Here is a 25,548-nt window from a genome sequence, read left to right on the forward strand (position 1 = left end):
CCCTGGTGATTTTGGCTAAATAACATGCACAGAAGTTGACACAAATGGGTTTGAATGGCTACTAAAGGCAACATCCTCACCGGTGACCTGTTTGCTTGTAATCAGTGTGTGTGCATAATAGGTGAGTGAGTTTCTGGGATCCAGACAGACTCTTGCATCTAGCCACTGACGCTTCTAGATTGTGAGTCATGAGGAAGGCAAAGGAATGGTCAAAGGATCTACGAGAAAAGGTAGTTGAACTGTATAAAACAGGAAAAGGATACAAAAAGTATCCAAGGAATTGATAATGCCAGTCAGCAGCTTTCAAACTGTGATTAACAAATGGAAAATCAGGGGCTCTGTAAAAACTAAACCATGGGTCAGGTAGACCAACAAAAATTTTGTCCACAACTGCCAGGAAAATTGTTTGGGATGCAAAGAAAAAAACTCAAACATCATCAGCTGAAACACTACACTCTCTGAAAACTAGCGGTGTGGCTGTTTCAAGATGCACAAGAAGGAGGCATTTGAAGAAAAATGGGCTGCATGGTCGAGTCAGAAGAAAGCCATTACTGTGCAAATGCCATAAAGTATCTTGCCTACAATATGCAAAACCGCACAGAGACAAGTCTCAAAACTTCTTGAACAAGGTAATTTTGAGTGTTGAGAACAAAATTGAACTTTTTGGCCACAACAATAAACGTTTCAATTGGAGAGAGGTCAACAAGGCCTATGATGAAAGGAACACCATTCCTAATGTAAAGCACGGAGGGGAATTTCTGATGTTTTGGGGATGTGCGAGCTACAAAAGGTACAGAAAACTTGGTCAAAGTTGAAGGAAAGATGAATGCAGCACATCAGAAAATACTGGAGGCAAATTTGCAATCATCAGTCCGGAAACGGCGCATGGGACGTACTTGGATGTTCCAACATGACAACCATCCAAAACACAAGGCCAAGTCGACCTGTCATTGACTACAGCAGAACAAAGTGAAGGTTCTGGAGTTGCCATCTCAGTCTCCTGACCTCAAATATCATTGAGCCACTATGGGGAGATCTCAAGCGTGCAGTTCATGCTATACAGCCCAGGAATTTACAGGAACTGGAGACTTTTTGCCAAGAAGAGTGGGCAGCTTTACCATCTGAGAAAATAAAGAACCTCATCCACAACTACCACAATTCAAGCTGTCATTGATGCTAGAGGGGGCAATACACAGTATTAAGAAATGTGGTATGTGAACTTCTGATCAGGGTCATTTGGATGTTTTAGTTTGTCATTAGGATTTAAAAAGAGAAAACACAGTAGTTTGACAATCAATGGCTTCACCCAACCACTAACCATGAGTGGAGAAAACGTTTTGGTGTTATCATTCATATTCTCTGAAAAAAGGTCAAGAAAGCAAAAATTTTGCCTGGGTATGTAAACTTTTGAGCACAACTGTATATTTCAATGGTAATCACAGCCCACACAAGGATTTCACACTGATGCCATCCGTGTGCAGTCAGCGATTTTCACAGATCCATACTTTTATGGGTAATTTTGATTGCGAGTCAGATAAAAACAGACATTTCCATGATTCATTGAGGATCACTTGACCAGCAAAAAACAGACATGTGAACAACGCCACAGATTATAAAAGGGTACTTGAACTATCTGTGAAAAACACTGATGGAACATTTAATTGATATCTGAATAATGCCTATGAAAGTAAACCTTAGTGCATGTTATGTCAACTCTGAGATATATGAATGGACTAACACAAGTAATACAGTTATCGGAATCGTTTACAGTTTTTACATGTGACCCATGCCACAAATGAACAGTGATTAATAGACTCCTGAGAAAATGTGTCTTTTTAGCGATTGTATTTTGAACAATATGAGTCCCAGTAAAATGTTCATTATTATCTGTCTTTAACTTGTACTAGATATTTGTCTAAAACCGGTAAAGAACTGTAAACCGAACCGTAGAGCTGCGAATGATGACTATGAGCCACCTATTTTAGGCTTCAAACAGTGGGCTATCTACTCTTGGCTTATACAAAGCTACGGCTGTTAAACTTTTATGCCAAGTACAAGAATTTTTGTGCTTTGTGTCCCTTCAAATGTGATCTGTACACAATTTGAGTTCACCAAATGATAAGGATGCGAATCATCAAGACTGTAATTTATGCCAGCCCTGATGCAAGTACTGGAGTGCTGGGGTAAGATGTTCCCAATTCATTTAGAGGCGCATTGCCACAAATCCTCCTCTAGTCGCAACTGGAGTAAGGTTTGTGGCATAGCGAATAGCACCATTTTTCATGAATATTGTCAGAGCTGGGGGGAAAATGAGAATGCCAAAAGTCAAAATATTGTAGTGCAGACTTGAGTTGCACCAAAATTAATCGACTTTTCAAAAGGTTTTAGGCTAGAATACTAGCGCAAAAGCTCTGGGGAATCGAAAACAAAGATTATAAGTGTCATGGCTCATACTGTTCAAAGACACAAATTGTTGCATGTGCTACAATTGAAATTTGGCACATGCCAAATTACAGCCAAAAGTTAGATTTATGCCATCAGTATAATTTAGAAAATTATACCAATCATATAGTGCAAATGTACCGTTATAGTGGTGAATACGACATTCCACCATGTGGCACAAAAAGAACTAAAAATTTGTCATGTATAGTGAACATACCTAGTGCTCTCCGTTTGCCTCCTGCTCTTTTTGTTGAGACCGATGTTGAAGTCTCCCACATCTATGAGTGCCATGGTGAGCATAATAGTTTAGGTTCATTCACAAGGCAGCAGGAGACAAACAGAGGGCACTATGAAGATGGCTGTGACACATGGACATATGAATACTGGCTCACAGTGCAGCCAGCATCCTTACGGGCTAGGATATAATGCAGCCTAGCAGAGTATGGCACATTGCAAATTTGTTGATGCATTAGATTGTTATCTGAACTAGACTACAGGAAATAAGTGAATTTATTAAAACTTTGAGAAATCATGGTCACTTATACATCACAAAGTATAAGGCCTAGAGAATCTAATTAAAAATAAATAGTGACAAATGATATTTCATATTAACAATTCTTTTTCTCAGAAAATAAACTGCTATAACATTTTTCATTTTTGGACCACACGACACATGGGAAGACATGCAAGTTTAGTTGGTAAGGAGTAATCATTGGAGTGTAATTCTATGGAATAGCTGCATTAATGGGATTATCCAGGTTTTTTTTTTTTTTATAATGAATGCCTATCCATATACTGGAGGCCAATTCTAAAAAACAGTCTAACCCCTTTAATAAGTCTCACAGGCCTTTCAGCCAAAATTAAAAAAAATTGTCTTAAGAGTTAAAAAAAAAAAAAAAAAATGGTAATATTTCCTTTGGATTACCACTATGTAAACCAATGGGAAATTTGTTCATCCAAACAGTCAAAAACAGCACCGATTCTTTGTATACACTCTGTGCAGGAATTGTTTTAGGCATTGTAATATCAAAGCACCCTTATAACAAAGAGAAACCCATTCTTGTTTTGGGCTAGCTGTCAATGAAGATTTTAGGTCAAATGCATCTTCAAGTGATGCACCATAGAAACTAAAAAGAACTTGTATAATTCTCCTTAGTGCTAATATAACAATACAATGTTATATTACCATGCCTCAAAAATGTTGTAACACCTTTGCTCCAGGAATAGAAAACTATGGTGTCAAGATAAAGACATCTAAATCTAACTAAATTCAAAGATCTTCTTTACATGTGACATGTTCTCTCCATGCCTAATAGAATGTACAACCATAAAGATTAAAAAAAACAACAACATGAAAATCGACTAAAAGAAAGATAATGGCAAAACATGGTGTAGTACTGGCTGGCTATATTACAGAGGATGTGTCATCAGGACAACTAATAATTAAAACTAAATTAGTGGACTCAATTGCTATAACTTTAGACTGGTGGATTTAATGGTACCCTCACTTAATAGCCCTTAAAAGGAGGCTGAAGTAAGCACAGTAAGCAAACCATGAGGTCAGTTGTTAGCTGACAGGCCAAGAAGGATCTCGAGAGTCTCCACTATAAGTGCAAAGAAACCTTTAAAAGATCCTATGTAAGGCTAGTTTCACACTAGCGTTTTAAGGCGCAGCGCACGCTTGCCGTGAAGCTCCGCCCCCTGCCGCGCCTCCTCCAGTCAGCTCCGCCTATGGGGGCATGACGCTGCATGCGACCTGCTTACCCTATCTTTTGCATTGGGTACGCAGGCCGTGCGCAGGTATGCTTTTGCCGGCACATGCGTCCTTTTGATGGTGCGCCGACCTGCGCCAAACGCATCGTGTTGCATTTTGGTGCGGCCTTCTGCACCGTCAAAAGGACACACGCGCCGGCAAAAGCATACCAGTGCACGGCCTGCGTACCCAATGTTAAAGATAGGGTACGCAGGTCGCACGCAGCGTCATGCGCCCACAGGCAGAGCTGACCGGAGGAGGCGGAGCATCACGGCGAGCGTGCGCTGTGCCTCAAAACGCTAGTGTGAAACTAGCAATCAAAAACAAGGATCTGCTGATTTGCATAGCTGCCCCCCACACCCTATAAAAAAAAAAGTCTACCACCTGTTTATAGTTAATTTATTTGTATAAGAAAGTGCAGCAGAGTACCCTTTCCTATAAAGGGGGCTGATGCAAACAAAAGCATACAGAAGCCATAGCATCAATCCAGGCTCTGGCCGCTGTCGAATGTAGAAGCTACACCTGACAGCTACCAAAAACACCATAGCCCCAATTTAGTAAGACTGCCATTCTACATGCCAGTCTTAATGAAGAGGTGTGGCGGAGTAAGAAGAGTCCACTCCAAAGAGTGTAAACAATGCCATGTCTAGTAATGATTTAGATGGCCGAGTGTCGCCACACCATCATTCCGCCCCAGCTCTGTCCATTATGTTGAAGCTGGTTGGGACTGGCGTGAAAAACGCAAAAAAAAAAAAAATAGTTCAAAGTGCAACTCTGCTATGGGTCAAAATTTTGTGACCAGCATAAACACTTCGATGCATCAGCCCCCCCCCCCCCCCATTTGTACTTCAGCAAAGAGTTACAGGCGCTTGTGAGGGTACTATTGGGCCCACTAAGTAGTGTTAGAAGTACATTTATTCTGTGCCTTAACTTATGAAGTGTCATGATTACAGATCCTCTGTAAAGGGAGTCTGTTAGCACAAAATAACTTAAAACCAAGCACAGGCGCTCGGTGTACCTTTGGTATAGCCGAGCCGTTCAGCACACCTGCTTCTTTGCATCTCTTACCCCTTGTGGCTCCTGTTAAGGCAGCGCTATCATTCAAGGAAGAGGAGGGAGGAAACCGATGGAATCAAGTATTTCGGAAAGTTCTGTGAACTGCATGGCCCATACCAAAGGTGCTTTGCGCAATCATTTTGTGACAGATTACCATTTAGGTGAACCTCCACTTTAGAGCCATTTCACAACTTAAATTAGTGAATTGCATTATCAGCACTTCTGGTAGCAATAGGAGTAAAAAAAAAAAAAATCAATCTCGAATAAACCCAAGAGACCAGAAACCCTATAAATGCAATCTGTACTATATAGGAGCCTCTGTTCTGGAAATGAACTGATAGTAATTCCTATCCCTATAATAAAATATTAGGGGTTTACTCATAATACTGTTGCCTAATAAATTATTAAATGTGGCAACAAACCACCGCTCCATTTCCAGTAGGAAGGCTACCCATGTATTGGGTAGAAGGTGTAACAATTTGAGGATTAGTCCCCTAACACCAATCATTTGGTTGCACTTGTCTGGGCTATGCAGTTTCCACATTTTCTCCAAGTGTACAATGATTCACTGCTTTGTGCATCAGGAGTTTACACAATGTTCTGTATGTTGAGAAGGAGTCTCCATAGCATAGACCCCTAAATAATTCGGAGGAAAGCCACTTTCTCACATGGCAAGAATTAATCTTTCAGCCGCTGACTTGCTGGCATAATCAGATCTTTTGCAGTGACCCTATTCCCACTTAAGAGTAACAACCCATATCCTCTTCTGCATAGATACCGTCCGCTCCAGTGTTGTCGATGATAAATTCCTTAAAAATAAATGTGTCAGCAGCATCTTTGCTGTTTCAATGACACTGGTTGGTAGCATTTCACACAAAATCAACCATAAAATAGTCCTGAACCAGAAAAGGAAGGACATGCAGTTCAGGATCTGTTCAGAAAAGCCAATATCAGCTTATGGTACAGGAACTGGGCAAAGCCACTACATACAGCAAACACCATCTTGTAGTAATTGCGCAAAGACTGATGGCCACAGATGTAGCTGGTGCTTCTAGTGCCATTATGTACACTCTGCAGGACTGGAGAAGCAGGATGCATTTCCTCTTGTCTAGCACTTTAAGGGTTCAAGGCACTTTGCACAATTCTCTTTAACCACTAACAACTAAAATTAGTGAAGCGACAGTATTTGATTCGATCAAATGCATCAGTTTCACGATATGAAGGCACGCTGGAGTCAGGTCATCGCGGATAACATCATTCTATTGCTTTGAATAACCTAGCTCCATTCTGCCTCATTGCTAGTAGACCATATGGCACCATTGGATTCCAAGTAAAAGTGGCAAGTAATCAATTTTTCGTGGCAGGTGAAAAATAGCTTTCTCTCTGTAATTAAGATATGTTTTACTTTCCTAATAAAAGTATTCCAGAACTTGCATCTGCACATCACAACAGAAAAATTGGATGACCTGAAGTTAGTTGAGTAAGCCATGTTCTTGTGCTGGTTATGTTCCAAGGATGAGAACATCTTGTATGGAACACATTACAAAGGACCATTGTCAAGGGAGATCTTTGATGCTTGCGTTTTACCTCGTAGATTCTTGGATATTTAAATCAGAATTTAGCTTTTAAGGCTCAAAAACTTTGTCTTTTCTTGTAGCTCTTTTTGTACATTTTTTGCAGTGTACATTCATTCTATTCCAGTGAAGCAAGGGGCTCTGTTTAATTTTTTTTTTTCTGCCAGCAGTATTGCATTTCAAGTCATCAAGAAATTTGCTGTGGCAATCAGAGGAGACCTGCTGAAGTGGTGCTCTCTTACATTTCCACAACATGCAAAACAATTGGGTTATAATGTCCAATGCAATTCCCACATTGGTCACACAGGACCTCAACAGGGCTGTCGGTTTATTTTGAGGTACCCTTATTTCATAAGGCTCAAGTTTCTAAGAACCAACTCTTTTGAGCCAGTGAGGTACAGGAAGTGGCAAAAAAGTCACATTTTGATGAATCCACTATGTGACAAGTCATCAGGCAAAATACATGGTGCGCAAAGTGTCTTGGTGAACTTGCACTGCCTTAGCTAAGGCCTGTGGATCTCTTCCATTGCTTTGTCCAGAAATGTGGCTGCCTTCTCCGCTGCAAAAAAAAAAAAAAAAAATCAGAGTTTTAACAGCAAACAAGTAGCATTGAAACAGATGTCAGAACTCTCTTACTACAAACTTTTCTAGCTGTAAGTCAAAAGGGTCAGCTTTGCCTTTTTAATTCAGATCTCTGAGAATTTAAAAGGGAATCTGTCACCACATTTCATATATGTGAATTATTAATAAGGCCATACAGGTTATAGACTGCTGAATAAAGTTCTACATGAAGGTCTCATATCAGATGCCTTGTTGCTGAGAAATCATCTTTTATCACTTTATATAAATTCTCTCTTCCAGGTTATGAGGAGGATGGTGCCCGGGAAGATATACTTAACTCTGCCTCCAGAGTGGGAAATACCAGTGTGAGATCTATCACAGAACAGGAGAGCTTAAATCTGTCTTCTTGCTAACCCATTTTTTGCTTCTCTGAGCTCTGCTGTATTGTAACATTATTGCATCTCTGTCTGTAAGTTGGAAGCTGAAGCCGAGAAGAACTTGCAGATGTGTTAGTTATAATCACACACAGCTCTGCAGTGAGATAAGGTGAGCAGAGAGCGGCCATTACACATCACACTGGTAACCTTTACACTCGTAATGCCCTCTTATTTAATACAAGCTCTGGAGGCAGAGTTATCTTCCGGGCACCATTTTCTCCATAGCCTGGAAGAGGACATTTATATAAAGTGATAAAAGAGGATTTATCCACAAGAAGGTATCTGATAGGAGACCAGCAGGGAGGACCGTTTCAACATTCTATAACTTGTATGTCCATATTAATAGTTTAGATAGGTCAAATGTGGTGACAGATTCCTTTTAATGTTGTTGTGATCCCATGCAATTCCAGAAGAATAATACATAGAACAGTCTAATTCCTATGGATGGGATGTGACATTAGCTTGTCGATAATTATAGCAAGCAATGTTGCATGTTAAAAAAACAAAACAAAATAGACAAGTCAGCGAACAAATCTGGTATATTTAACACTACAACATTTTAGAATCCTATGCTTTGACATAGTTAGGCGATTTGGATGCTGTGGGCAAAATCCATGATGGAGTCACATGTGATGAAACGTGGTCTTTCATGCTGTGCATTGTACTTAATACAATAAACCCTGTCTGAAAAATAAGCTCCTACAAGAACAAAGGACAATGCCACAGCATACCCAAAAATATGAAGATTTTTTCAAAGTGTGAATAGATTTTTTTAAAGAATTCTTTAAAATTTAGATAATAGAAATGCCTTCTAATTTAAACTAACCTAAGAGATTTGGAGCATTTTGTAAGAGCAACAGTTTCATCAGTTTGCACTGAGTAGGAAAACACTTGCACATACCTGTCATGTTCCTTGTCTACAAGGTGATAGCGTGCTCTGAATGCAACCAGTCGAGCATAGTATGCAGGAGCTGGTATAGATACAGATCGGGTGCAGCGCACATACGTGTGACACAGCTGGTATGTGAGGATCTGTAACTCATCTGCTGTGAATCGGTTGTCATCCCAAAGAACGTAGTAATGTGAGGGACGGCTAGTGCCCTGGAGGTAGGAAAAAAAAACACAAAATTCAGATTTCAAAACTGTAGTAGCTTTTTATGCATAATTATAACATGGGGTGTTATATGCCAAAAAAAATTGGGATTTTTGTGTACTCACCATAAAATCCTTTTCTCCGAGCCATTCATTGGGGGACACAGACAGTCGGTGGTATGCTGCTTGCCACTAGGAGGACACTAAGTAAACCAGAAAAAAGTTAGCTCCTCCCCTGCAGTATACACCCTCTCGCTGGATGAGATTTCTCCAGTTCGGTGAAAAAAGCAGTAGGAGCTTAAACAGTCAACAATAACCTTAACTATGTCAAAACCTAGGAATGTGACAATGAGCCAGTAGGATAAACAGGGTGGGTGCTGTGTCCTCCAATGAATGGCTCGGAGAAAAGGATTTTACGGCGAGTACACAAAAATCCCTATTTCTCCTACACCTCACTGGGGGACACAGACAGTGGAATGTACTAAAGCAGTCCCTGGGTGGGGAGCATACATCTACTAATACCCCATGTACCACTGTGTCAACACTGAGGTACTGCCGATTGCAGGATGCGTCTGCCGAGAGCTGCATCCGCAGAGGCCTGAGAATGAATTTGGTAATGTTTTGCAAAAGTATGCAGACTGGACCAAGTCGCAGCCTTGCAGACCTGTTCTGCCGAGGCCTGGTGTTGAATGGCCCAAGAGGCGCCCACTGACCGGGTAAAGTGCGCCTTAATCCCCTCTGGGACAAGCGCGTTCCTGACACGGTAGGATTCCCGAATCGCTTAGGGAATTCACCTGGCTAGCGTTGCTTTTGAAGCGGCTAGACCCTTCCTATGCCCCTCTGGAAGTATGAACAGGGCATCTGACTTGCGGAGGGGAGCTGTCCGCGAGATGTACCGTCTCAGCTCACTAACCACATCCAGGGTGAGGAGGGCCTTCTCAATGCAATGGACTGGCGCCGGACAAAAGGAAGGCAAAACAATTTCCTCGTTGAGATGGAAAGCGGAGATGACCTTGGGCAGGAAGGACGGGGACGTCCTGAAAACTATCTTGTCCTGATGAAAATTCAGGAACTGAGAACGGCAGGACAGGGCTGCCAATTCCGAAAACTCGTCCCATTAAGGTCCCTGAATGAACATCTTGACCTGAAGTTTTTTGGCAATTTTGCGTTGGAAAAGCACTGACAAGGCCGAAATTTGGCCCTTGAGTGAGCTAAGCGCGAGGTCGGATTGAAGGAACCAATATGGCCAGAATGGAAAACACCAGAGGGGGATCAACTATGATCCTTGCACCATGAAAAGAATGTTTTCCAGGTGCGGTGAAAGATACTCCTGGACACAGGCTTCCTAGCACTAATCATGGTGGAAATCACGTCGCGAGAGAACCCAGCCTGAGCGAAAATCCAGGATTCAATGGCCACGTCGTCAAAGACAGGGCCCCGGAGTTCTGTTGTTAATCGGGCCCTGTGAGAGTAGAGCCATGCGATCTGGAAGTCGCCAGGGGACATCGGCGACTAGTTGTATTAGTTCTACATACCATGCTCGGCGCGGCCAATCTGGCACAATTAGGATCACTGGTACTCCCTCTGCTCTGATCTTCTTGATGAACCTCGTAAGCAAGGGAAGAGGGGGAAAAGATGTACGGGAGCCAGAACCAGTGCCATGGCAGAACTAGGACATCCGCTCTGATGGCGCATGGATCGCGCGATCGGGCAATGAACCGAAGCACCTTGTTGTTTAGTCTTGAGGCCATGAGATCCACATCCGGAGCCCCTCAACAATGACAAATCTGTTGAATGACTTCCAGATGAAAAGACCACTCTCCCGAGGCAATGCCTTGGCAACTGAGAAAATCTGCTGCCCAATTTTCTACGCCCGGGATGTGGATTGCTGAGATGGGCGAATGGTTGGTCTCAGCCCAATGGAGGATGTGACTCACTTCGTGCATGGCCATCCTGCTCTGGGTACCTCCCTGGCGGTTGATATACGCTACAGCCGTGGCGTTGTCGGATTGGATCCTGATGGGGTGACCTGCGATGAGATGGTGGAAACTCCGTAGAGTTAATCTGATCGCTCGTATGTCCAAAATGTGGATGGGGAGACGTGACACTTGGGCCGACCAACGACCCTGTGCCGTGTGGTGACGAAAGACCGCACCCCAGTCGAGAAGACTAGCGTCGGTGGCTACTACCAACCATCTTACTAGAAGAAAAAACCTCCCTTGATTCAGGGAGGACCTCAGTGTACACCACCTGAGGGCTTGCCTGACCCGCAGGGACAGAAGGATCCGACGGTCAAGGGAGAATGGATTCTTGTCCCAAGTTAACAGCAACGCATGTTGTAAGGGACGGAGATGGAACTGTGCAAATGGAACTCCTTCCATCGCAGCCACCATCTTTCCGAGAACTCTCATGCTGTGAGAAACTGTTCGGGAAAGAGTCCGCGCTGCCTGTTGTAAGGCTTGCGCCTTTTCTGGAGGGAGAATGACCAACCAAGATCATTCCTAAAAAGGAAACCTGCTGAGCCGGTTTCGGGAACAACTTTTCAAAGTTTATCTTCCACCCCAGACGCGAAAGCGTATTTACTGATATCCATGGATTCCTCGCAGGCTGGAAGGGACAGACCCTTGATGAGCAGGTCGTCCAGGTACGGTAACACCACTACTCCCCGAGAGTGGAGAATGGCCATGACAGCTGCCATGACCTTGGTAAAGAAACTGGGGGAGGTGGCGAGTCCGAAGGGCAAGGCAACGAACTGGAAGTGTTCCTCGTGAATTGCGAAACGCAGAAACTGCTGGTGTGACGGGCAGATCGGAATGTGAAGGCAAGCGTCCTTGATGTCGATGGATGCTAGGAACTCTTTTTTCCATGGAAGCGACAACTGATAGAGATTCCATTTGGAATCGCTGTACCCTGACAAACTGATTTAACAGTTTGAGATCCAGTATGGGCCGCATCGTCCCGTCCTTCTTTGGAACCGTAAAAAGGTTTGAATAAAATCCTCTGAACCTTTTATGATGAGGGACCGGAATGATGACTACGTCCCTTAGCAGAGCCTGAATAGCCCGAAGGAAGGCTCTTGTCTCTTTCTTGGGGGGGAAAGGAAAGGAAAAAGTGAGATGGAGGGCGAGATGAAAAATCTATCCTGTATCCGGAGGACACCAGCTCCCTGACCCACTTGTCATGGACGACCGTGAGCCAGGTGTGGCTGAAGGAAAGTAGACGACCGCCTACTTTGTTAGTGTCCACTGGATACCGCAACAAGTCATTGGGCAGATCTATGAGATCTGGCTCCCCTAGATCCAGAAGCCCTAGGCCCGGGTTTCCATGAGCGGTTAGGTCTGTACAAGACCTGGGAGCCTCTGTCTCCGCGCGGGGACCGACCTAATCTGGAAGAGAAGATAGAGGAGGACCAACCGGAACTGTTGTGAAAAGATCGAAAACGGGTCAGCTGTTGGTTGCGAAACGGCCGAACAGCCTTTTGTTGAGGAAGGAATTTACTTTTTCCCCCCGGTAGTATCAGAAATGAGCTGGTCCAGTTTCTCTCCGAAAAAACGACCCGTTTGAAAGGGCAGGGAAGTCAACGATCTTTTAGATGTGGCATCCGCAGTGCAATTGGCGGCATCAAAAGAAGCGTCCACTACAAAGTCCACTGCGTAAATTATCTGCCTGGCGACAGTGGCTGCCTCCGGAGGAAGATTGGTGCCCTGGAAGGAAGTAACCAAGACTTCTGCCCAAGCGGCCATTGCCTTAGTGACCCAAATTGCCACGAAAGATGGAAAAAGCGCTGCTCCTGAAGCTTCAAAAACTGAACGGGCAAGGTAGTCAATTTGACGATCGGAGCGGTTTCTGATTAAGGAACCCTTAGAAACGGAAAGCAGCGTTTTAGAAGCAAGACGCGATACAGGAGGGTCCACCGGAGGGGACTGTAACCAATCCTTCATTAGGTGTGGATCAAAAAGGTATTTAGCCTGAGTAAACTTTTGCCCTGTGAACCGCTTATGTGGACGATCCCCATGTTTGTGGACAATTTCCTTAAAGTCCTGATGGCTGGTAAACAACCTGCGCACACACTTGGTTTTCTTAAATGAGATAGGATGAACTGGAGCGGGAATATTTTCCTCATCCAACTTCAGAATTTTGTTGACTGATTCTATAAGAGAATCAAGCGACTCTTGATCAGTTGGGGAATTCTGAGGGGCTGACGTGTCAGATTCGAATTCAGAGTCGTGCTCGCTGTGAACCTCAGGAAAGGGAGAGCGAGAGACAGGAGTCACAGATGCTGAGGCGTGAACGTGACTAGGGGACGCGTCATGGGTCCGCTTTCTAGAGACCTGACCATCCCTTGAACGAGTAAGGCCCCTGCTGGTGGACGGTTCTCGGCCGACGCCAGAGCCTTGCTAGGGGGGTAAGAACGCTCTCTGGGTTACAGAGTCCTCCTGGAGGGAGAATATAGCCTGGGTCAGAGACTCCACCGACCGTGACAGGGACGCAGCCCACTCAGGGGTAATAAACGCAGGACGCCCGTCAGCAGCGGCGGCGAGGGGCGATTGAGCGCAGGCCGGGGCGCAGTCTGTGCATAACGGATTAGTCTGTGCACTGGGTAAGGCAGACTTGCAAGTAGTACACACGGTAAAAAAATGCAGTGTGCTTCTTAGCAGCCCGTTTAGCCTCCTTAGATTGAGACATAGCGCTCCTCAAAGGGTTAGCGGCAGAGTATGTCTGCAGCTGCAGGGAATGTGCAGGGAAGGGGTTAAGCTTTGTTCTGAGGGCAGATGCAGCTTACCCGCGGTCCTGTGCTGTGTCCCCCGGGAGGAAAGCTGTGGACCTGTGATGTCACCCAGTATCCTGCACACCTCACAGCTCGTGTCCAGAGCAGGCCGAGGTAATAGACATGGCTGCCGAGATTAGAATTGTGCATCTCGTAAGTAGTGAGAGGCGCCAAGAGAAGGGGGCGGCGACATTAGCGCGGGCGGCGCTATTCAAATTGCGTCCGGAAAAGCCCAGGGACTAAATTTTCGACCTACCTGAGCGTCGAGAGCGGGGGGGCGCCGTTGCACCGCCACTGACGCTAAGTCAGGGCTTCTCCCGGGGACCAGGACCCAACCCTATACCTCCACTCCAGTGCGCGCCAGGCCGTGCTGTCCAGGGCCATCCATGCAGGTCTTCTCATCCTCCTGGCTGATGAAGCAGAGCTGGAGGAGTTCTTAAAGGGGTATGCTCAATTGATCCTCCCTATGACAGGGGGATGGAGAGCTATGGGGCTGATTCAGGGCATTCGGAAGCGCTGTTCCAGTCTTCTCCATTGCACTCCATGCGCTTGCCCTCTTATCCGTGATTACCGGGACCGTAAAGATCATCGCCAGAGGAATCATCCCCAATCATCGCAGGAAAGTGTACGGGGAGGTATACTCCGCGTGCTTGCCTGTTGTTGGTTCAGGGGAGAGCGGGCCGTAGAAAGGAACAGTCGCCCCCTTCACTCCGTTAATTAAAAAATAAAAATTTACAGAAAAATCAAAAATCAAATAAAAAGGGTGGGGTCTGAAACCGGACCCATGTGCCTCCTATAGACACTAAGCAAGAACTGGAGAAATCTCATCCAGCGAGAGAGTGTATACTTCAGGGGAGGCGTTAACGTTTTTTTCTGGTTTACTTAGTGTCCTCCTAGTGGCAAGCAGCATACCACCTACTGTCTCTGTGTCCCCCAATGAGGCGTAAGAGAAAAGCACTTTATAGACAAATCATGGGGCCGCTATTTTCTTATGTATAGATGCAGCTTGACACATGTAAGATTATGTTGAGAATGTGAAAAGCAATAAATATATTAACCTAGCTTAGTAAGCAAGTCTTGCATCTGCAAATATGATAAAGTAAACTGAAAAATGTGAAACATTTAATACAATATCGCTTTGCAGATTTAGCAGAACTGGAGAGAGTGAAAATCCTGCTTTACGCATACCTGGCATGTGTCATTATGTAACAATACTTTGGAATGCCTTTATGTATTTCCTTGACTTGGAGAAGGTTTTTTCCATGACACAAAATTAGATTTTTTACAAAAAATATTTTTTATTTTTATACAGCGCCAACATATTCCACAGTGCTTTAGTTTGCACACATTATCAGCATTGTCCCCAAAATCTGTCATGTGTTACTATGTGTCAATAACTCTGGAATCTTTCAACATATCCAGGTGATTTTTAGAATGTTGTTTTTCATGACACATTATACTTTAGGTTATTGGTAAATTTAGATCAATATGTTTTGCATTTATTTATAACAGACAGACATTTGTGAAGTTTAAAAAAAATTAGAAAATTTTCAAAACTTTGAATGATTATCCCTTTAATTTGGGTAATCACACCACACAAAAATAAACATTTAAATCATGTCTGCTTTACAACAGCATTAGCGCAAGTGCTCATTACCAGAGTTTGCCTAGGGGGCTCGTGTGACATATTCGGGTCCCCATGGCCCCATGTATCCCAGCTGTTAACGACAAAACATGAGGTGATTGACCGTGTTTGTCAGGCAATCCCCGCACATTTTGTCGCTGCTTAACAGCCGCAAAACATGCGGCCGCGGGGACTCGAATATGTAACTCGGACAGCCGTGACACTCTGTACATACCTGAGCACCCTAGGCAAGCTCTAGCAACAAGAACTTGCGCTCATCACCAAACAGCACCATTCGTTAAGGGTAAGAGCACACGTTGCGGATTCTGCTGCGGATTTAGTGCAGATTTACTGCAGTTTTTGTGCGGATTTCACCTGCATTTTTACACCTGCAGATTCCTATAATGGAAGAGGTGTAAAAAGGCTGCGGAATCCGCACAAAAGAATTGACATGCTGCGGATTCAAATCCGCAGCAAATCTGCGCGGAAAAGTGCACAGCATCTATTTTAGATTGAATATAATGGTACTGTACACCGCACAAGAATCTGCTGCGAATCCGCAGGGCCAAATCTCCTGCGGATCTGAACCTGAATCCGCAACGTGTGCACAGACCCTAAATGTTCTTTTACTTTGCTAGGATATTAAAAGGTTTACAAATATAGCAACAATTTTTCCAAGAAAATTTGTATTTTTTTTTTTTTTTTAAATGGACCTATTTAGTTTTTGAAGTGCCTTTTGAGGACCTATGTAGAACATAGTAAAAATATCAACATATTCAAAATAGCTGTCAAGTAGTTTATTAACCCTTCAGGTGACTTTCAGTAATTAATGCAAAGTGGCAGGACCCGAAAGAAAAATGGTATTTTTACCACTTAAATATTTAAATATTGCCAACTTTTTAACAGATCACTATAAATCGGCAAACTCCAAGGTCATTGTTTGGCTGTGAATTGCCATGCCAACCATCAGGACCACACAATCATGCCCTCAGGGTGCCGATGAGGTTAACCAGAGCCCACACATTCTTGTCAATGATCTAGATGCAGTAGTCACTATAGACAGCATCATCTAAAGGGTTAAATATTCATGGTGAAGGCCAACATTGTGGCTGACGCAACAGGGGGTCAGCTATAGTGTACAGCTGACTAGGCTATCCTTCCATATATTAGGCCAAAAAAATAGAAAACTGAGCCTGAGTATGACTTGAATAACATGCATGATGTAAAGGCATGTTCACACTAGCCATGAAAACAAACAAAACCAAAGAAAAGACAATGCGTGCATATACCCTAATGAAAATAAATAAGTAAAAAAAAAAAAAAAAAAAGCAAGTGCATTAAATAATTAACATGGGGTACGTCGTAAAAACACTTTTCGATTAAAAAAAAAAAAAGCATAAAGCTGTCCCACCGCGACAAAGTGTACCCAATTTAATTTCATTAGGGTATATGCAAACATTGTCTTCTCTTTGGTTTTCTATATATCAGGCCAGTAAAAAGAAGTATTTGTGATCATTAAGGCGTTAAATCCATGATGCAACACCAGAGACACAGGTCTTTATATTAAGTGCCCAATATGCTAATCTCTTTGGTCTTTACTAAAAAGGCACTGCTCATAGAATATTTGGGTTTTAGGTCTTTACAACGGTATGCATATTTAACCTGTGAGCAACCCTTCCTCGGACCATAAATTTTAGAATCTTGGGTGCATGTAGAAAGACAATAATAAAAAAAAAGAAATACCCAGGAGAGCATTGGCAATTCGAGAGAAATAAAGTAGCCACTTTTGGCCTGGTGACAGAGCTATGTAAAAAAACAATCACACCACACAAAACAAGTAATATTTGACATGGACCACAATTTGGAAGTTATACTCTAAGAAAAATTATGTTTTTTTTTTTTTTGAACTTGTGTGGTATGTGTGACATGTTTTTCCCGTCTCCCATGACGGGACACATGAGCGGGGATCCGCCCAGCCAGAACAGGAACCCTACTGAAGATAAAAGGGCGGTACCTCTCCCTGGCTTCAGTTGGGTTTCCTGTCCTGACAGGGACCCGTGTGCTGAAGATGGAGCACGTACCTGCCCCTCTCCCGTGCCAGCGTGGAAGAACAGGCGGGGTCCTGGGCGCTGTGCGTCGGGAGGGGGAAGCGCCGTCCGCGGGTCCCCTGGGGGCTCAGCGTCCGAGCGGGCGTAGGAGCAGCACGGCCCGGTGTCCGGGGGCTCTGCCGTGCCGCCCTCCCCCTCTGCCATGAATGCAGGAGCGGCTGCTTCCGGGTCGCGCCCCTCTGACATTGCGCGCAGGGCATGCTGGGAAGGGGCATGCCTGCGTGACGCAGGGAGGCAGCGCCGAAATCCAAGATGGCGGCGCCCATCAGGAAAATGCCGTCCGGTAAAGGAAGATCCCGGCGGCGTGGCGGTGGGGGGAGGGGCTGTGGGGGTAACCGAAGGAGGCGGAGAGTGCAGTGGATCCCCCTTATAAGGGGGATGACCACAGAAGATGCACTCATGCCCAAAGCTTCACAATGGAAGTGGGGCAGGATGAGCAGCAACGTCAGCAGCATCAGCAAGAGCTCTCGCCAGATGCCAGTCTGAGCCGCCAGCATACCAGGAGCAGCCGCTCAAATGGGAGCGGCAGTCGTAAACGAGACCGGCATGACTCAGACGCCCAGAAGAAACGTCACGAGTGCATCTGAGGATCCTCCGAGATCGGTACCCCCGAGTGACAGCGGTGGTGAGTGATCTACGTGAATGTCACCCTTATGGTAACAGGGTTCCATTTTTTCTGTCTGATCACTAGGGGTCGAGGAAATCTAGTGGCAAAACAAAGAATAGAGAGTGCGCCCTATGCAAACACCCGCTGGCAGATCAGTGGCAGAAAGACCTCTGCGCTGACTGTATAAACAAAACCATACAGGATGAAACCCCTGATTTGGTGACTAGACTTAAGGCGTTAATACAACAGGAGGTAAAAGGCTCCCTAAAGGCAGCCCTTAAAAAGGATAAAAAAAAAGCCGTAGAAGGGATTCTGATTCGGAGGCCTCGCTAGTGCAGAAAGGTCGGGAAAGATCCAGATCTTCCTCCACCTCCCCTTCCTCTTCTCAGTCCTCAGAATCCTCCTCGGACAGTGATATAGGGGGCCATCCGTGTTTCCCAACAGAGGACGTGGAAAAGCTGATCAAAGCTATCAGGGGTACTATGGGCCTTAAGGAGGAAAAGACTCCTAAATCATTGGAGGATGTGATGTTTGGAGGACTGAAGGAAAGGAAAAAACACACCTTCCCTGTAAACGATAAGATAAAGGCCTTAATTGAGAGGGAATGGAAAAAACCTGAGAGGTCAGGGGGCTTGCCTTCTACATCAAAAAGGAGGTACCCTTTTGAGCAAAAGGATTCAGAGACCTGGGAAAAAAAGTCCCAAAAATTGACGGAGCTGTAGCCAAATCCTCAAAAAAGGTATCCTTACCATTAGAGGACTCTGGCGTGCTGAAAGACCCGCTTGATAAAAAAAAGCAGATGGTTTCCCTGAAGCATATCTGGGAAGCTTCAGCAGGTGGATTAAAACCAGCGATAGCTGGTACTTGTACCTCCAGTGCCCTCATGGTCTGGCTACAACAAATAGAGAACCAGATCAAGGATAGAGTTCCTAGGGATGAAATACTGTCTAATCTGACACTGGTACATGGAGCAGCAGCTTTCCTAGCGGATACCTCTGCAGATTCCGCGAGATTGACAGCCAGAGCAGCAAGTCTGTCAAATGCGGCAAGACGAGCCCTGTGGCTTAAAGGGTGTCCAGGAGATTTGCCATCGAAACATAGATTATGTTCCATTCCATGTGATGGCCAATTCCTCTTCGGAAAAAAACTGGAGGAAATTTTGGAACATGCGGGGGATAGGAAGAAAGGCTTTCCCAGATTTCCGGGAGAACCCAAAAAGCAGCCCTTTCGGAGGAGAAGATTTAACAGGGGGCGTCCCATGGGAGATAAGAAAAATTGGGACTTTAAAGAAAGGAGAGGATCGGGCTACATGTTTAAAGGGCCCTCTACTTCCTCCAAAAAATCTCCCCAACGACATCAGGTCGGAGGTAGGGGGAAGGCTTTCTCTCTTCCTTTCCGCCTGGGCAAATATCTCCCCCAGTACATGGGTCCTAAACATAATAACGGACGGCTTAAAAATAAAATTCACCCGTCCGCCCAGGCATAACTTTATAATAACACCCCGAAGGAGAGCCCAAGAGCAGCAGCTGGCCCTGGAGACAGAAGTCCTGGGACTAGTGCAAAAAGAGGTCCTACAAGAAGTCCCAGTGCAAGAAGAAGGAAGGGGGTTTTACTCCCCCCCCCCCCCTCTTTTTAATATAAAAAACAGACGGCTCTTGGAGAACCACAGTCAACCTGAGGAGACTCAATCAGTGGGTAGACAATTGCTCCTTCAAAATGGAGTCAATCAACATGGCCACAAAGATCCTGTTCCAGCACTGCCTCATGGCAGTGATAGACTTAAAAGATGCCTACTATCACATCCCGATTCATCGGGAGTATCAAAAATACTTGAGAGTAGCGGTCTATGTCCAAGGTCAGGTAAAACACTACCAATACACAGCCCTTCCGTTCGGCTTGTCCACAGTCCCAAGAGTTTTCACCAAAGTGATGGCCGAAGTAATGTCTTTTCTTCGTTCCCGGGACATAGTGATCGTCCCATACCTGGATGACTTTCTTGTCGTAGGGAGGTCGGAGACCCACTGCACACACCAAGTGAAGGAAGTGATATCAACCTTAGTAGGACTAGGATGGATAGTAAACATCCCCAAGTCAAGATTAACACCAGTAAGGGTGCAATCCTTTCTAGGGTTAATACTGGACTCCGAGTGACAACGCTGCCTCCTGCCAGAGAACAAGGTAACCAAGATAAGGGGCCTAGCTCACACAGCAATACAAAGGCCAGCTATGACACTGAGAAACGCAATGTCCCTTTTAGGCTCTTCATCATGCATACCCACGGTAGCGTGGGCACAGTACCACTTAAGACAACTACAGTGGAAAGTTCTGTCACCACAGAAACAATTGAAAGGGCATTTAGAGGGTGAACTATGTCTCTCAGTGGCTGTAAGAGATTCCCTGCTCTGGTGGACTGTAGAAAAGCATCTAACAGGCGGTGTTCCGTGGCAAAAACCAGTCGACGACATCACCACAACCGATGCGTGTGCCACGGGATGGGGAGCACACCCAAGATCCCACTCAATACAGGGAACCTGGTCCTCGCTAGAAAGGGATCACGGTTCAAACGTAAAAACTATGCGCAGTAGAAAAAGCCGTGAAACATTTTCTCCCCTTGCTTCGGGGCCACCACACACGAGTCATGACGGACAATTAGGCAGTGGTAGCCTACATCAACCACCAGGGGGGAACGAGATCTCGGGGCCTCATGGAAATATCAGATATACTTTTCCAATTAGCAGAACAACATCTGTTATCCATCACAGCACTGCATATAAAGGGGGTAGAGAATACACAGGCAGACTTCCTGAGTCGCAGGCACCTAAGACAGGGGGAATGGTCCCTAAACCCCCAAGTCTTCCAACAAATAGTTCAAGCCTGGGGCAAACCAGAAATAGACCTGTTCGCCACTGCACGCAACAGAAAGGTCAGGAAGTTCTGCTCACTAAATCCAAGAGAAAACCCCTTCGCAGTAGATGCCCTACAAATACCCTGGACGTTTATCCTGGCCAATGCATTCACCCCGATAACAATGATCCCAGTAGTGGTCTGGAAAATCAGGGAGGATCGAGCGAGAATAATTCTTATAGCTCCATTTTGGCCGAGGAGGCCTTGGCGCTCCCTTCTGAGACTCATGTCAGTGACAGATCCATGGATATTACCGGAGGTTCCAGACCTGCTTTCCCAGGGACCAGTGGTCCACTCTCAGGTGAAGGGCTTCCATCTAGCAGCCTGGAATTTGAGAGGGCGCTACTGAGTCGCCAGGGATTCTCTCCAGGGTTAGTCTCCACCCTGTTGAAAAGTAGGAAACCTATAACATCCCAAATCTACGGTAGAACATGGAAAAAGTTCCTAGACTTCCTGGGGGAACCTTTAGGGGATGTAGCTCCAGTGGGACCTATTCTAGAATTCCTACAGTCGGGGCTGCAACTTGGGTTAGCCACTAACACTCTCAAAGTCCAAGTCTCAGCTCTGGGGGCCCTATATAAGTGCAACCTAGCAGCCAATAGGTGGGTGTCCCCGTCCCGGTTCATAAAATCTTGTGGCAGGTCTAGGCCAGTTATTATCCCAAAGATGCCACCCTAGGACCTCAATCTAGTCTTATAGGCTTTAACCAAGGATCCCTTTGAACCATTATTAGAGCTGTCGCCAAAATTACTCACACTTAACATCGGCCCGTAGAGTGAGCGACCTGCAAGCTCTATCTATAGGCCCTCCATATACGCAGATCTTGGATGACCGAGTGGTTCTAAGACCAGACCCAGCCTACCTCCCCAAGGTAGTCCAAAAGTTTCATAGGATTCAAGAAACCTCCTTGCCATCTTTCTGTAATAATCCTAGAAACCCTGGGGAGCAAAAGTTCCATACATTAGATGTAAGGAGGGCCATATTACAGTATATATCAATAATTAGTCAGTGGAGGAAAGATCAGTCCCTTTTGGTAGCCTTTCAGGGTAGTAGAAAAGGGCACGGGGTAGCTAAGAGTACCATTGCCAGATGGATCAGGGAGGCCATTATGTTATCCTACTCTGCAAGTGGCGCTCCGGTTCCAGAAGGCATCAAGGCTCACTCCACCAGAGCCGTGGCTACCTCCTGGGCAGAGAAGGCTGAGGTATCGATTGAACAAATTTGTAAAGCCCCTACTTGGTCCTCACCTTCCACCTTTTTTAAGCACTACCGACTTGATCTGTCTTCCTCTACTGACCTAACCTTTGGTAGAAGGGTGCTGCAAGCAGTGGTCCCTCCCTAATGGTGTCTTATTCTACAAAAGTATCTCATGTGTGCAGTCATGGGAGACGGGAAAACACCAAGGTTACTTAACGGTAGCCGGTTTTTCCGGAGCTCATGACGGCACCTGTATATTCCCCCCTTATCACTCCTTTGGTGTGCACTATAGTATGGGTGTTGTTTTTTTAGTTAGATATAATGTGGTGATAATTTTACCATGTGTACTAACCCGGGGGCCTCTCATGCTTTGTAAACCAACTGAAGCGAAGGAGAGGTACCGCCCTTTTATCTTCAGTAGGGTTCCTGTCCTGGCTGGGCGGATCCCCTCTCTCGTGTGCTGTCATGGGCTCCGGAAAAACCGGCTACCGGTAAGTAACCTTGGTGTATTTGTACTGTTCGACAGAATAAAGTTATCAAAAATTCATATAGTTTTACTTAAGATTTATAAGATTTGTACAAAATAATGCTAAAACATAAAACATGATTTTACAGTAGAGTCAGCAATAATATGGTCTGTATCACCCACTTGTAAATATTCTCAATTAATATAAAACAGACTAGCAACAAGAGATGTTACGATTAAAACATAACTTTTAATCTAAAAGTAAAAGTAAAAATGAATATATCATACAAAAAGGAGGAAAAAAAAAAAAAACAGTGCAAAAAAAGATACCAGTGCTCAATAAGAAATGGTTTGATCTCACCACTGTTGTAGAGTTTCAATGCAGGTTGCAGGTATACAAGAGTATGGAAGAGGACCATGTAGGCAGAGGGGGCAAAATTTTTAATATCCCTTGTCGTGTCCATGCATTGCTCCTGTCCTTAAGTAATCTCTACTAAGATGTACCCAAACAGATTGCTTATGGTCTCCCTAAGCGTTTCTTCCCCCTTATGGGGGGATTCATTAGTGGAGCAAAATAGTATATGGGAAAACTAAGGCTATGTGCACACGCTGCGGATTCACCAGCGGATTTTTCAGTGCGGATCCGCAGGTAAAATGACCTGCGGTTTATCTGCGGATTGGCCAGCGGTTTTCCCCTGTGGTTTGACACCTGGACAATGGAATAGTTGGCAAACCGCAGCAGAATCTGCAGAAAGAATTGACATATCAATTCTTTCTGCGAATTCAAAACCCGCAGCTTTTCCGCAGTGAAAAAACCACAGCATGTGCACTGCAGATGGTAAATCCCATAGACTTACATGGTACTGTACACTGTCTGCAGAACTGCTGCGGATCCGCAGAGGCCAAATCCGCAGCAAAATCTGCAGCGTGTGCACATACCCTAAGGGTTCCTCAGCTGGCAGGTAACCCACATGCCAGGTCCAACTAGTGTTGTTAGAGCCTGTAAAATAAGAGCCTGGTACACTTCTTATTTAGCGCTGGTAACTTTTGCGCACTTGCAGTTTATCACTTTTTTTGTACGAGTTATCATAAGATTAAAAGTTATGTTTTAATTATAGGATTAAGTAGCCATATTTTAGGAGATAGAACCTTTTATTTTTTGTTTATGCAGCTATATGAAGTTATTTTTTATGCAAGACGGATTGTAGTATTTCTTTGTACCATTTTTAGGTATGTGTGCCTTTTTGATTACTTTTTATTCCATCTTCACTGAGACAAAGTGACAAAAAACAGCAAAATGTGTTTTGTTTTTTTTTGGGTTTTTTTTTTTTTAATAGCATGATCAACAAAAATAATCAAAAACCGGTAATTAGACCTACCGGTAATTGTGTTTCCAGGAATCCATCCTGACAGCACCCTGTACCCTGGAGGACGTCCTTCTCATCCGTAGTGGGACAGGAAACCACGAGAGCTTAAAAGGATCCTCCCCCCTACCATCCCTCAGTGATTTCACAAAGTAACACCTCGGGATGAATGCAAATATAGACTTTATTTAAACAACATTCTTCATACACATGTTACATCACAGTTGTATGGAAAGTATTATCAGGAAGGATCTAACAGTGCTGTCAGGATGGATTCCTGGAAACACAATTACCGGTAGGTCTAATTACCGTTTTCTAGGTCACCACCTGACAGCACCCTGGAGAAGTACCAAAGTATATTGGTTCTAGGGCGGGACTACTGCGTGGAGTACTTTTCTCCCAAATGCAAGCTGTGTGGATGCTATGTCTAGTTTATAGTGCTTGGAGAAAGTACTAAGACTGGTCCAGGACGCAGCCCTGCAGATCTGTTCTGCCGAAGCCCCCCCCCTTTTTGCCCATGATGCCGCCATGGCTCTGGTTGAGTGGGCTCTAAGGTTCCCTGGGGGAATCTGACCCTCTGCTCTGTAGGCTATACTAATAGTGCATCTAATCCACCTTGCTATTGTCGATTTTGACGCCTTCTTCCCCTTGTTAGGACCTCTGTATTGGACGAAGAGGTTGCTATCTTGTCTCCAGGGTCTGGTTGCGTCCAGATACCCGAGTACAGTTTCCCTTACATCCAAGTTATGGTAGGCTTTTTCTCTGCTATTCTTGGGAGACTGGAAAAAAGAAGGGAGTACTAACTCCTGATTCTTGTTGGAGTTTGAGACAACTTTGGGAAGGAAGGCCGGGTCGAGTCTTAAGACTAAGCGGTCACTAAACACCTGTAAGTAGGGATCCCGGGTCGATAACGCCTGCAGTTCTCCCAACCTCTTGGCTGAGGTGACTGCCACTAAAAAAAGCTGTTTTGAAAGAGATTACCCAAGCTCATTTCTGCCCCTATCTGATATGGCTGCTTGTATAGCATATTGAGGACTAGTTTGAGGTCCCAAGGTGGTATGCTCTTTCTAATTAAAGGTTTAAGTCTCTGTACCACTCTTGAGAACCGGGCTACCCACGGGTGTGCCGACAGAGCTGAGTCGTAGAACACACTCAAGGCTGCTATCTGCACTCTCAGAGTACTGGGTCTAAGGCCTTTCCTGAACCCCTCCTGCAAGAAGTCGAGTATTTTCGGGATGTCAGGCTGGTCAGTTCCGACTGTCTCCTCTCCACAGAAGCTGCAGAATTTTTACCAGATTTTATAATATATTGCCGCGGTCACGGGTTTCCTACTTGCTTGTAGTGTAGAGATGACTTCGTCCGATACACCCCTTGCTTTTAGAATCTGCCGCTCAGGATCCAGGCTGACAGCTGGAAGGCTTCTGGTTTTTGATGTAGGACCGGACCTTGATGGAGGAGATCTTTCCTTCTTGGTAGGAGAACGGGTTCCTCGTCCGCCAGCTTTCTGAGCAGGGGAAACCAACTTCTTCTTGGCCAGTAGGGAACTACCAATATGACGCTGGCTCTGTCCTCGCAGATTTTCCTGAGGACTCGTG

At 44.9% G+C, this 25,548-nt stretch overlaps 1 protein-coding gene across 1 annotated transcript in view; it reads right to left on the bottom strand.

Moving 5' to 3' along the window:
- Nucleotides 1-4,940: 4,940 nt before the first annotated feature.
- Nucleotides 4,941-25,548, bottom strand: part of LOC141075776 (protein argonaute-1) — a 142,191-nt gene continuing 121,583 nt past the window's right edge. The window contains exons 18-19 of the mRNA XM_073562925.1: nt 8,725-8,924; nt 4,941-7,384 (exon numbers count right to left, since the gene is read on the bottom strand). Of these exons, the coding sequence (XP_073419026.1) occupies nt 7,276-7,384; nt 8,725-8,924 (309 nt within the window). The 3' untranslated portion in view covers nt 4,941-7,275. The remainder of the gene's footprint in view (nt 7,385-8,724; nt 8,925-25,548) is intronic.

The sequence above is a fragment of the Dendrobates tinctorius genome, unplaced genomic scaffold (genome assembly GCF_039654945.1).
Source record: "Dendrobates tinctorius isolate UK_male_01 unplaced genomic scaffold, ASM3965494v1 ptg000015l, whole genome shotgun sequence".
NCBI classification, from domain to species: Eukaryota; Metazoa; Chordata; class Amphibia; order Anura; family Dendrobatidae; genus Dendrobates; species Dendrobates tinctorius.